Here is a 14,172-nt window from a genome sequence, read left to right on the forward strand (position 1 = left end):
GTCAGTGTAGTATGTGTGAGTGTGTGGTTAGGTCCAGTGAGTGTACATCGAGCCTGTGCAAGAGAGTCAGAGCAACAAATCATAATAAAATAAGGGGGTCAATGTAAATAGTACAGGTAACCATTTGATGAACTGTTCAGCAGTCTTATGGCTTGGGGGTAGAAGCTGTTAAGGAGCCTTTTGGTCCCAGACTTGGTGCTCCAGTACTGCTTGGCATGCAGTAGCAGAGAGAACAGTCTGTGACTTGTGTGACTGGAGTCTTTGAAATGTTTTAAGGGAAGAAGTGTGATCCAGTGAACCATGTATATCTGTGTCTGCTGTCTGTAGGTGTGCAACAACACCAGTGACAGGAAGCATGCAGACACGGTTCATGAGGGATATGTGACAGAGACGGTCATGAGCATCGTCACCACCTTCTTCAGCTCGCCCTTCTCTGACCAGAGCACCAGTCTGCAGGTAACCACGGCTACAAAACAACACATTACTTAAATAACCACCATAACACACAACATGTCACAATCCAAGCAGTTTAATGATGGATAATCTGCGTTGTCAGGTGAAATCTGGTTATCAATAATTTTCTGTTGATAGTGATATGTGTTGACTTATCGTTTCATAATGGGCATTTATGAATTATTTGTCTGTGTGGAAGAAACATTATCCCCAAAGGCTCAACACACTTACATTTATCATGTAACATATTACATTTTGCTTCAAATAGGTGGCGCGTCAAGTGTATGTAAGTATGGGTAAATGTCCGGCTGTGGTTTGTTTCGTGTCCCCTGGGTGTGTTCCTTACCAGCACTCCTAGACTAGCAATACATTTCGTATGGAACTGAGTCAGCACTTTCCAAGAACCCTTCACAGATGCTGGTGTCTTTAGTCCTCCCCTGAGTTCCTTCCCAGATCTTTGTTTCGCAAGATGACATCACTGCTGGGATGTGGTTGCAAACAGCAAGTAGAGAATGGTCAATCACTCTGGTCTACTGTAGCCTAAAGAGGTTGGGAGGTGTGCCGTGTGATGGAGTAGCCCACTGCTTTTCTTGAAAGACTTGTCCACTTCACTCAATGGCTTTTACAACCACTCCTGGCGTAGGCTAGTAATACCAATGCTAGATTAGCCTGTTAGGAATTGGGTTTCCTGTTTTGCAGGAATAGTTTCACTCCCATTAGACCTTATTAGGATTTGTTTCTCTCGTAGTTATTTTCTCACTCTTAAAAACCATCCCACATCCCCATACACTTACAGTAATACACATGTACACAATTTATGTGAAGCGCCGAATGATAATATTAATTACCTTCTCTCCCATGACAGGCGAGCGTTCTGGGAAAGATAACCGAGGTATATGTTGTGCTGTAGGTTTGTGTTCAGCTTGCTTACAGGGTGTTGTTAGGTCCTGGTGGTAGTGGTGATACTGTATGTATTAGACATTGGTGCATTAGGCCTGGTTGGGACCTGAGCTGTTTCTGGTGATAACCAACAGGCATACTAGAAGTGTTAGACCCTCTTACCTACTGTAGGTGTATAATATAAAACGCTTTGAAACAGAATACATAAATTAGCATTCAGGTAATACCTTTCAAACTTTTCTCTGGTTTCTCCCTGCTGAACATGACCCGTTTGTGTCTGAGAGCACCCTCACATTGGTGAAACTGGGTTTCAGAGATATGGTCTGTGATAAACCACAAAAGCCTTTGTTGATCACCACTGGGGATGTTAGATTTGGCTAATGTGTAGCCTCTGACTCATCTTGTGACGTCTTCTCTCCTCACATATCTTCTCTACTTTCTTCCTGTCTGTCTCTATCGGCTCTCTATCTCTCTCTCGCTCTCTCTCTTTTTCTCTTTCCCTCAGACTCGCCAGCCGGTGTTCGTTCAGCTCCTTCAGGGGGTGTTTAGGGTGTTCCACTGTAACTGGCTCACCCCCACTCAGAAGGCCTCAGTTGAGGCCTGTATCAAGGTGCTGTCTGATGTGGGTAAGATACCTGCACTTGGCCTCCAACTGTTGCCCAAACACTGTCTTGATAAAGTGTGAGAAATAAATCCAATGAGCTCATTTTATCTATCATCTAAAAAATATATATATATAATATTTCAACAACTTTTTAAACTATTGTTAAACGAGCACCCCTCTTAAGTTCGCATCCTGCTGTTTCATTGCACACAGCCAAGAGCAGAGCCATTGCCATCCCTGTGGACCTGGACAGCCAGGTGAACAACCTGTTTGTCAAGTCCAACAACGTGGTCACCAAGTCCATCCTGAGCTGGAGGCTCTCAGCCAAGAATGCCCCCAGGAGGGACTCCGTCACCACGTCCGTCAGCTACAGGAACATCATAGAGAGGCTACAGGTGAGACTTCATATTGACCACGTCCATCAGCTACAGGAACATCACAGAGAGGCTACAGGTGAGACTTCATATTGACCACGTCCGTCAGCTACAGGAACATCACAGAGAGGCTACAGGTGAGACTTCATATTGACCACGTCCGTCAGCTACAGGAACATCACAGAGAGGCTACAGGTGAGACTTCATATTGACCACGTCCGTCAGCTACAGGAACATCACAGAGAGGCTACAGGTGAGACTTCATATTGACCACGTCCGTCAGCTACAGGAACATCATAGAGAGGCTACAGGTGAGACTTCATATTGACCACGTCCGTCAGCTACAGGAACATCACAGAGAGGCTACAGGTGAGACTTCATATTGACCACGTCCGTCAGCTACAGGAACATCATACAGAGGCTACAGGTGAGACATCATATTGACCACGTCCGTCAGCTACAGGAACATCATAGAGAGGCTACAGGTGAGACTTCATATTGACCACGTCCGTCAGCTACAGGAACATCATAGAGAGGCTACAGGTGAGACTTCATATTGACCACGTCCGTCAGCTACAGGAACATCACAGAGAGGCTACAGGTGAGACTTCATATTGACCACGTCCGTCAGCTACAGGAACATCATAGAGGGGCTACAGGTGAGACTTCATATTGACCACGTCCGTCAGCTACAGGAACATCATAGAGAGGCTACAGGTGAGACTCAGGAATATGTTGAGGAACTAACGTTTACTGTAGCTTTGCATCTAACAGTGGGTTCAAGCGTAGTTCTGACAACATTTGATACAGGGAATCAGTTTCATTAGGATTTTGAATTCAATAACATCCTGCTTCTGTTGTTGGGGAAATGACCCATGACTTCAGGTGCTGAGGTTTTGGAACTCCAGATCAATTGGCCAATCCAGAAATGGAATGCATGGAAGTGCAATAGTAAAAGAAAGACTTGTAATTCCCAAGAAAGTTAACGCTAAGTTTGTTGCAATTTCTTTGCAGCCACCATACTGTTTACAGTAACTCTACCAGAATCCCTCCCTCCTTCCCTCCCTCCTACACAAGTCCGTGTCTACATCAACAGACAGTATGGTGCAACTGTATCGGTTTGCATATTTCCATGGAGTTGATGATGACTCTGACTCATGGGGATATGTAGCGGGGGTGAGGGGAGCGGTATTGGTCTATTTTAATGGAGGTTTTTGGTAAACCATGGTTCACTTCTGCTTTTATACATTAGTCGAGTGAGCAGTCTGAGACAATAAGGTCACAGAATTCACCAGCATGTTTTTTCAGCTTCCCTGTACCCTGTTTGGGCAGGACTTCAACAGTAGGGGCTGGCACCCAGGCACCAATCTCATAGAGACAGTTCAGTTGGGATCAGTCTAGAACTACCCCTGGTTTAACACTCAGTGTGCCAATGCCCTGAGTTTGCCTGTGCCCTGTTTGTGTACTATCTCTGTTCTGTTACCCCTCTAACCGTGCCTGTCCTCTGCTCTGCTTTGTGTTGTAGGACATAGTGTCAGCCCTGGAGGACCGTCTGCGTCCATTGGTCCAAGCTGAGCTGTCTGTCCTGGTGGACGTGCTGCATCGCCCTGAGCTGCTGTTCCCGGAGAACACAGACGCCCGCAGAAAATGTGAGAGCGGTGGCTTCATCTCCAAGTAAGACTCCAGTACCCACAAACCACGGCAAGCCACCCACTTCCCTGACAAGTTTAATAACAATCGACCTGCCTCTTGCCACGTCCAGTGATGAACCACAGTCTCCAATTTTCTTTGAAATGTAGCCATTTCTTCCGAAGCAGTTATAGACCAAATAAGGGTTAATCCACTAGAAAATGACCTAGCTGTATTTTGACTGGAAAGTCTGTACAGTCTCCTGATACTGTCTCAGTGTTGAGGAATGCATTGTGTTAACCTGATGCAGCTCTTTCATACTGTACCTGTTGTACTGTATCTAGAGTTGGGACACATTTCCCATGTAAGTGTACACAGTAACTGAATTCATAATTGAGCAGGGCGTGCCGCTCCAAACAGGCTAAGTACGGTAGTGACCCAGGGCTTTGTTTTCACATGTCCTACCCTGAGCCTGCTGGAGCTCTGGCTCCCTCAAACAGTGCTCCCTCCCTCCCTCCCAGCCTGCCTTCCACACACAGGCCAGGCCACTCCTGTGTGTGTTGTGCTTGATAAGGGCTGAGATTGGAAAATAGGGCGTGAGTGTGGGTGTCTGTGCTCTTTGAACAGGTGCCGGCTCAGGGATTAGCCTACTGTAAAGGGCCGCAGGGAGGGGGGATTCATGTGTGGAATAGCACGTGAGACACCACCAGTTCACACTGATTCAGGACACTGACTTACAGTACAAAGGCAATACAGTACAGTACTAGCCGCAATGTGTAGAATACAATGGGACCTTTATGGAAAGCCTGTATGCCAGGAGGAGATTAGGTCTACAGGAAGAGATTGGGTCTACTGGTTTTCATTGAAGCTTCAGCACATAACTCGTATACAGGATTGATAATTTGGACTGAAAGGCTCCTAACCACGAATACAGTAAAATACAGCACCTGATTGACAGCTCTAAGACCCACGTGAGGTCAATCTCTAGCCAACCATTTTACACGTGAGGTCAATCTCTACCCAAACATTTACACCCAATAATAAATGAAGCCAATCAATTAGGATTATGTCAAGAAGACATTTACCCTCATCTCTAAACTACAAGCTTAACAGTAATTACTGTAGTAGAAGCTCTCTGAAATCAGGGTTTGTTACCATTGAAGTGTTTTTGTTGTTGTTGTGGTATACAGTTCTGTACAGTGCAGTATGTGTGATCCACATGTCCCTGTCCTCTGACCTCTGACCAGGCTCATCAAACACACCAAGCAGCTGCTGGAGGAGAACGAGGAGCGGCTGTGTATCAAGGTGCTGCAGACTCTGAGGGAGATGATGACCAAAGACCGTGGCTATGGGGAGAAGGTAGCTACCTACACTAATATGGCCCTTTTTACCACCTCACAATACTCACCTGGTTCTCTCTACACTGGGGTTTATCATGAGAGGAAACAGAGTGCTGCTAGGAGGCCTAGTATTCTGTAGCTCTTTGCAGAGGTCAGTGCAGAGGTCAGTGCAGAGGTCAGGGGTTAAGAGCAAAGATGGAGTTGGAGGTTCAGTTTTCCTCTGCTGCCCTGTGCCCTCCCCCAGATGATACTGGGTGTACATCAGGTCTGTGATGGATGGGATGAGTCTTTTGGTTTGGTTTATAACCTACAGTAGCAGTTGCCCTTCTGCAGGAATAAGATGCCAAGGGTGTGTGTATATGGTATCCTCCATGCTATTCATAATCACACACTGAGACATTCATAAACAACAACAGATCAGCGTCCCTCTGAAAATGACGTGTCCATGTCTGGCTGTTGGGGATAGATAATGTACACACGTTAACAGTACCAGCATGCTCTAATTTAACTTAAACACTAATACACCATAAACACTAATACACCATTTATGTGCCAATGACTCTCTGTACTAATCTCTGATTAAAGCCCTTTGTTCTCTCTGCTGTTCTGTTGATACTGACCACTGCTTTGAGATGTAGTAACCTGCGTGTTTTTACTAACTGGTTAACTGACATGGTGTGTGTTTCTGACCGACTGTTTGTCTGTTTCCAGCTGCCTCCCCTCTTCCTAACCCAGCTCTACTAACTCTGCCTCAATACTCTTCTCTTCCAGCACATTGCCTTTGATGATGAGATGGATGTGGCTGAGGTTGATAATTTTCCTTCTTTCGTTTGATTTCTGTCTCATGCTAGTGGTGTAGCTAGATGCGCCTGTGCAAGAAGTTTTGCTGTCTTATGTGCTGCTGACCCCAGTGAACTCTTCCCCATGCTCTCTCTGTGCCTGTCAGAGTAGCTGCCAGTTGCCGTGTGTTGTACTGTGTAACTGTGCCACCACTAGCATGCTAAGCACTGTCTGGTACTGTTGCAAGCTTGCCATACTGCTATGTGTCTTTATTGTAGTCATCTGCTTGAAGTTTAGTTGCTGGTCGTGGTATACTGAGAGGCACACTTATATTGTATGAGTGTGTCAGAGGTAGTGTGTCTTTTCAGACTGGACTTGCACATTGTGAATCTTTTATTTTAGGAAAACGTGCACACAGAGTGTAATGACAGACCACAACGCACAATTTCAAAACGAATCTACATGTCAGTGGATGTAGCCATTTAGGACATAAAAACTGGAACATGGTGATGGCGTTGTGGTTCAGTCATAATGATGTACTTACTAGCCCTAGCATCTTTGGAACTTCTGTGGTGAAATACCTAATGGTGCCATTCCTTTCACCATGTGTACATTGCATTTATTCATTTTTATTTTCTTGTTGTGTTCTATGCACTGTGTCACTTGACATTTCCAGTCATTTGCAGTGCTACGCCATATAGTATATTTATAAATCCTCTGAATTGGAAAAGTGGAGATATTTTATGTGCAAACTGCAAGCAACATTGAAACAAGTTAAATTCGGTTTGTAGCTTAATTCACCACTTTCTCCTCACAGAACTGAAGCTAGATAGAGTGGTAGTTTATCTGAATAGAGGCAGGATATGAAGAGCCAACGCCCAGGGTTTGGCTTGCGGGGGGAGCAGCGAGGGGGGGGTGGGGCCAAGGGAGGGTTGGTATTGGGGTGTTGATCATACCCAGTCTCTCTTTGGAGGGGGGTCAGAGGGACTGGGGCAGGGTGGTTGCCCCTAAGCACCCCACCACCATTACCACAGCAGGTGTGTGAGTATTTATACACATGGAACTATCCCTTAAATGTAGTGGTGGAAACCAGATCATCCCCACATCCATAGAGGGTAGCGGAGTGTTCGTGTGCGCAGGTGTGCTTGCTTTGCACGTGTGTATTATATATGTACATCAGGGAGTGTGTCTGTGCGTGCCCTAGAGGAAGTGGAAACTGCAGATATCCTCTTTCTTCCCTTTCATCTTGTACTGCGTCTGTCAGGGGACTTTCAGAAAGCCTGGGGACAGTGCCATATGGGAGGGGCTAATGTGGCACCACATTCTGACTGATGTCATAGAACAGAACACCTCTCTTGCTCAGAAGTGGTTCTATTATTATTATTCCCCTTATCAACGTCAAAGCACCAGACTGTACAGGACACCCCATTGACCAAAGCCTACCTTGAGAAGGTATGACATTTAAGAGCACAGCCTTCAACCACAGATTGTATTGTTTTTTTTTTACCTTTTTAGAAGGTTTAGTATTAGTTGCAGTATTACTGTCGTTATCTTTTTGGTCACAACAACATCTAGTCACAACTTTTATTGTCCAGTAAATGAGCACGTACACAATAAAGTAATGAGTTACAGCAGTAGAAACTAACTTCCTTTCAGAAAAAAAGGAAAGCAAACAAGGGAGTGAGAGAGACTGATAAGAAGGAGAGGTAAACACAGATATCAGTTACGCTGACCGTTGGAGAGAATGACCGTTGGAGAGTCTACGCTCTGAGCTGTATGTCTGCCAGGAGGTCACATGCTCACATGAGTGTCTTCTATCTCTATTTCCTCCCTCCATTCCTCACTCCATTCCTCCCTTCATTCCTTCCCTCAGTGTTATCCAGTGATGGAAATCCCCGGCTGCTTCCCCTCCTAAGAAAGGGAGCGAACAGATAGACTACTTCTTTGTTGTCTGAACAGACCCTTGCCATTCGTAGTGTCTGAAGAATGTGCACACCCCACCGACACATCCGGCACGTGCATGGACCCAGGAGGGGCCCCCTGTGGGACGCGGTGTCCCAGACCCAATGCTGATCCAAAGCCCACACTTCCCCTCCACGGCAGAAACAGCAGCAGCAGCACTGGGCTGTCTGTCAGTTAGCTGTTAAATAAGCCCTGTGTTCAGCCTGCATCTCTGCTCTGCCCGGCATGCCAGCTCCTCTGTGGCGTACCCCGGCTACAGGAGAGGCCTGCCATATAGAACACTACTCTACCTATTCATCTGGGAAGCACTGGGTACTGTAGGGCTGATCATGTGTGTCTGTCTGTTTGTGTCTGTGTGTGTTGGTGTCAGGGGGGTGGGGATGATGCAATAGGATCAACAGAGAGCAGAGATATGGCTTTAGGTTGGCAATATGTTCTGTGCCTAAGGGGGGTTATTTCATGGAGATAATGTCTATGCAGTAGAGAGCACGGCGGTCTGTGTGTCTCTTTCACTCCCTTTCCTCACTGTGTGTGTCCGTGTCAGCTGATCGCTATAGTCTCATTATCCCTGGCAAACTCACTCTCTCTGTCCCCCTCTCTATTTCTCTCTCTATACCAATCTTTTTCTCTCTTAGTCTCTCCCTCTTCTCTCCCCTCATGGCTGTTCTGCATCACTCAGTGCTGGTGTCCTCTCTGCCTCAGTATGTCCCTGCTTGTCCTCAGCTATCCTCAGAGCCGCTGCAGTGTGTGTGAGGTGAGGGGACCCTGGTTGTTTCTCTGATCTCCTCCAACAGGGGGAACTATAGGCATTTCTGCTGGCCGTGCAGCTATGTCCCAGTTTCCATGTAGCCTGCCTTCGTCCTGCACGATTCTTGGGCTCCCGCCAGCTCTCAAGCAGTGGTTACATAAGAGCTAGTGTTATTTTTTCCCCTGGAATTCAGACTCTCTACTGATGTGACCTTCAGCAGTAATTGCCAGTAAAAGTGCAGCGGCGCTGTTTACTGAGAGACTGGCAGTGCCTCGTGTTGGGTGGCGCTGGGGCGAGCAAGGGAGCGGGGCAGGGGAGGGCAGGAATGTGGGGCACTGCACATCCTACACCTGTTAACTGTTTCAGAACCACTACTGGTCCAGGGAAGGCCACTGATGTAATGGTGTCAGACAAGAACAAAGGAAATCATCTCTCTGTCCTCCCCCCTTTATCCCCTATGATTATCCTCTCCCTCTATCTGCCTATCTCTAGGCTGTAATCTTCCATGCTAGGGGATATGAGGGGGATCAGCGGGGGATGGGGGCAGGGACAGGTAGTTGTTGCTGGGGTGCCGATGACCTGTCACTAGACGAAAGGCCAGGCAGGTTATATAAAACAGGAAGAAGGGGTTGGTGTGATTCTGACTCCAGACCTTTGAGGCACACCCTGAGACAAGTGTAGAGACCGGTGGAACCTCTGTGGTTGCTGAAATGTGGCAGTAACTTACAGATGACCTTATGTTTGTAGTGATTCAGCCCACTATGCCGCTATATAGTCGACATCATACAGTCTGAGAAAACTTACCGGTAGAACCAATGCTGGCAGTCATGGGTCCAGCTGTCTAGGGCTGATGCCAGCAGTTCCATGGGGAAATTATGGGCGACCCTGCCCCAGTAACTGTGTGTTCAAGATGTCTCTAACGCCCAGGAAGCTCCGATTCAAACTCCCATTAGACATAATCCTAAGTGTTTGAATGTCAAAATACATTCGTTACTCACCAAATATGGAGTTTTGCTGAGCAACTATCTTCATTTACTCTATTTACGCCCGGTATGTACTTCTAAAAAAGGTCTAAATAAAAATGTACAAGCAACCGAAAAAATTGCTCTACGGCACCTCAAATGAATTGAGCTGTTGAAGACTTCTGACCTGTGCGTGCTTGTATATGTTTATTTAGACCTTTTTTAGAAGTACAGACCGGCCGTAATGGGAGTATATGACGATAGTTGCTCAGCAAAACTCACATATTTGGTGAGTAACTCATGTATTTTGACATTATAACGCTTGCAGAGCTGTCTAATTGGAGTTTGAATCGGAGCTTCCTGGGCGTTTTAGAGGAGGCACGTCATACTCATCTCTAACACAGATACTGGGGCAGGTTGACCCCAGCCTTCAGCTCACTGGAACATGGAAGACCAATCGGTTCCGATGAGGACCGGAATGATTGTCATTCTCCACCACTCAAAATGTTGACGAATGGGAAATGCACTTGAAATTAACTCTATGACGTTGTGCTTTAATTGAATTAGACACCTTTGAGCCTTGTTTGCATGCATCATCCTTTTTCCTGTGGATATTCCTGATGTTTTATGTAAAGAGGGGCCTGATGATGGGACATTCTTGTCTAGTCTCACAATTACTCAGTCAGCATGACTGGGTTACTGGGGCAGAGTCAACCCCACTGTGGTCTTTCTATCTGTCTCTCTGCCTTTTCACTTTGCACCATTTCAATGTACCACATGCGTCTACTCAGTCTCTCTCCTTCTAAAGGTTCTTTTTAACAAGGTGTTCAAGCAAGCATTTCATATTAGCAGTCAGCCACGGAAAATAAAATGTATATTTTCTTCTTGATCGCTTTGCCAAACATTGACTATGAGTCTCAGCTGAGGTGTTAGTTTTTATTATTTGTGATGTTTGTAATCATGCATCATGTTGTTTTAATTTGCATGTATTATTATGCACTGTATCACTAATACACTATATATATAAAAAGTATGTGGACACCCGTTCAAATTAGTGGATTCGGCTATTTCAGCCACACCCGTTGTTGACAGGTGTATAAAATCTCGCACACAGCCATGCAATCTCCATAGAGAAACATTGGCAGTAGAAGGGCCTTACTGAAGAGCTCAGTGACTTTCATCGTGGCACCGTCATAGGATGCCACCTTTCCAACAAGTCAGTTTGTCATATTTCTGCCCTGGTCAACTGTAAGTGCTGTTATTGTGAAGCGGAAACGTCTAGGAGCAACAACGGCTCAGCCGCGAAATGGTAGGCCACACAAGCTCACAGAACGGGACTGCCGAGTGCTGAAGCGCGTAGCACGTAAAAATAGTCTGTCCTCGGTTGCAACACTCACTACCGAGTTCCAAACTGCCTCTGGAAGCAACGTCAGCACAAGAACTGTTCTTCAGGAGCTTCATGAAATGGGTTTCCATGGCCGAGCAGCCAAACACAAGCCTAAGATCACCATGCGTAATGCCAAGTGTCGGCTGGAGTGGCGTAAAGCTCGACGCCATTGGACTCTGGAGCAGTGGAAATGCGTTCTCTGGAGTGATGAATCATGCTTCACCATCTGGCAGTCCGACGGACTAATCTAGGTTTGGTGGATGCCAGGAGAACGCTACCTGCCCGAATGCATAGTGCCAACTGTAAAGTTTGGTGGACGAGGAATAATAGTATGGGGCTGTTTTTCATGGTTCGGGCTAGGCCCCTTAGTTCCAGTGAAGGGAAATCTTAACGCTACAGCATACAATTACATTCTGGATCGGTGTGGAAGAACTTTACTGGCCTGCACAGAGCCCTGACCTCAAGCCCATCGAACACATTTGGGATGAATTGGAACGCCAACTGCGAGCCAGGCCTAGTCGCCCAACATCAGTGCCCGACCTCACTAATGCTCTTCTGGCTAAATGGAAGAAAGTACCTGTAGCAATGTTCCAACATCTAGTGGAAAGCCTTCCCAGAAGAGTGGAGGCTGTTATAGTAGCAAAGGGGGGACCTATTACATATTAATGCCCATGATTTTGGAATGAGATGTTCGACTAGCAGGTGTCCACATACTTTTGGTAATGTGGTGTACTTCCGTCATATCACTAAAAGCCATATCTGCAAGTCTGATTTGTCCTTTGTCCTTCAAGTCTGATTTGTCCTTAGTCCTTCATGTCCTTCATGTTAGAACATGACATTTCGAATCCTTTCACATAAACAACTAAACAGTACATTTGTTCTCCTATGTCAAGGTGTTAATTTTGCCATGCAAGCAACTGTGTGAAAGCATTGGCATGTGAACACAGGGAGCGTAGAATAGTGATGACACAGACAAGTGCTCCAATAACAGCAGAAACTTAGCATAGATACGTTAGATAAGGGCATGTTTGTTGTCCCCTTGCTTCTCCGCGGCTGGCTATGAGTCATGCGGTTTTATTACTGTCGGGCACATTACAGGACAACCGATGAACTGTAACCTGCCAGACGGGCAGGGAGCTTCTTTGCAAAGCGGGCATGGCCTTGCATCGGTCTGTTTGCATTGTGAGGCAGGTGACCTGAGAGCCTGAGGTTAATTTGCTCAGGGAGAGTTCTGCTCTTTGGAGCAACAACATGACTAACTGTGGTCTAACCCACATCTTGACTAACCCAGACCTTTTATCTATCTATCCAATTAGCTGGCCCCTCCGCCGGCTGAGCCTGAAGTTCCTGCTGCAGATGTGAGTTCAACGCCCATATTGGCCCTGGGCCTCAGCATATGGGTTGTTGTTGAATATACTGTAGATGGTAGATTGTCTATCCTCTACGTTGTGGTGGCCACATTCCATTACAGTAGTCATCACACCTCCCCGCGTCTTTCCTTTTTCAGGGCCGACTCACAAAAACACACTTAACACACTCCAATGTTTCCAGCCTGTGGATTTTTTATAATACTGTGAACTGACACGTTTGTCCCTCTCTCCCTCCCTCTGTTCATCCCTCCATCCCGCCATAGGTTTTTGAGTGAAGTCCAGTTTCCTGACTTTCTTTCTGCAGGGTTTTGGAACTGCGCGCTGGGTGTTTTTCAATGGCAGATGGGAACATGGGTTTACACTGTGTTCGTAGTGCTAATAGCACACTACACTGGCTCCATTATGTAACGTGGATAGGGCTGGGTTTTTTCCTCATGGCTTGAGTTGTGTTTCTGCCCCTGGCAGCTTCTCGCTACCATACGTAATTAACATGGTTTCATTTGTGCGACGACTGCAAAGTAACAAGGTAGTCACTCTGAGTTGTACAGTTTATTGGTTGAAATTACCCAACATCAAAGGAGTGAGCAGCAACGTTTAAGCCTTGTTTAACATTGTCGACTTAAGTGTTTCAAATGAAAAGCGATCCTGAGATAAGGGTTTTAAATTAATGGCCTTTTGTTCCGGCAGCAAGCCACCTTATGTTATTAGTATTTTTTTAGACTCTAAGCCTGCATGGTTACGTTCCTACCCCACATCCACCCCAACACACCTCCCACCTTTTCTCTGTTAACTGCATGATATCATTTGGCACAGTTCCCTGCATGTCAGGAAAGTGACTAATGTGCACAGTATTAACACCCCTCTTTTGTTTTGTTTTTGTTTTCCCTAATTTCCTTTTTGGACTTGATTTGCTTTCTGCTAACTCACCTCACCCTCAGGAGCTTGACCCCAACCAGCCCCTGAAGCAACTGGAGGACCAGAGGAGGGTAGGTACAGTCTGGTCTGATCCTGTCCGGTCCAGTGTCCCCCCCAACCCCCCCCCCTCTCTGGCCCACCCTGGCTGGGCTGGTTGTCCTGATGCACCACTCTGCCCTAGCCTGCAGCCACGCTGCTTCCATAGCATGCCCACCTACTCACAGGGTTACCCCACTACTAACTAACTGGCCACTGGGTGTGGGTGTCAATGGGTTTCAGGAGGAATATACAAAACTGATATGTATAAATATGAATTGGAACATTCCGAGGCTCATGCAATACCAGGTATCGATGGAACTGCAGTTTGGATGTAAGATATCTAAATAACAGGAGGTTGGGCTGCAGTAAACCCCAGCGGGGTCAAGTTATGAGGCCTCTAGGCATCCAGATGCCGTGAGATGTGCGTTATGAGTGGGGTCAAGTCTTTAAACAGGCTGACTCAGCAGGGCAGGAAGTCAGAGGTGAAGGAGAGAGAAGGTATGTGTTCTTTTGAGAGTCACTGCCAGGCTAAGCTATATGGAATTGTTTTAAGAAGGTCATACCAAGGATCATTTAACTATTTGATTTAGAATTTTAAGACCCATTTGAAGTATCAAAAAAATATATTTAAAAAATATTTGATGAGAATGTTAAGTTGGCCTTACTGCTATTTGCCCATGCAAATGCATTGAATACCAGATTCACTACA

At 46.2% G+C, this 14,172-nt stretch overlaps 1 protein-coding gene across 2 annotated transcripts in view; it reads left to right on the plus strand.

The window, feature by feature from the left end:
- Positions 1–14,172, plus strand: part of LOC311139054 (inositol 1,4,5-trisphosphate-gated calcium channel ITPR1-like) — a gene marked incomplete at both ends in the record, with an annotated part of 129,615 nt that overhangs the window by 39,824 nt on the left and 75,619 nt on the right. The window contains 8 exons of one of the 2 annotated variants that reach the window (XM_084173906.1): positions 328–456; positions 1,859–1,979; positions 2,171–2,352; positions 3,857–4,005; positions 5,208–5,319; positions 6,072–6,107; positions 12,456–12,497; positions 13,448–13,495. In XM_084173906.1, the coding sequence (XP_084030032.1) occupies positions 328–456; positions 1,859–1,979; positions 2,171–2,352; positions 3,857–4,005; positions 5,208–5,319; positions 6,072–6,107; positions 12,456–12,497; positions 13,448–13,495 (819 nt within the window). The remainder of the gene's footprint in view (positions 1–327; positions 457–1,858; positions 1,980–2,170; positions 2,353–3,856; positions 4,006–5,207; positions 5,320–6,071; positions 6,108–12,455; positions 12,498–13,447; positions 13,496–14,172) is intronic. The other variant, XM_084173907.1, reaches the window with a different exon arrangement.

The sequence above is a fragment of the Coregonus lavaretus genome (assembly GCF_964263955.1).
Source record: "Coregonus lavaretus genome assembly, chromosome: 12".
In the NCBI taxonomy this organism is placed as follows: Eukaryota; Metazoa; Chordata; class Actinopteri; order Salmoniformes; family Salmonidae; genus Coregonus; species Coregonus lavaretus.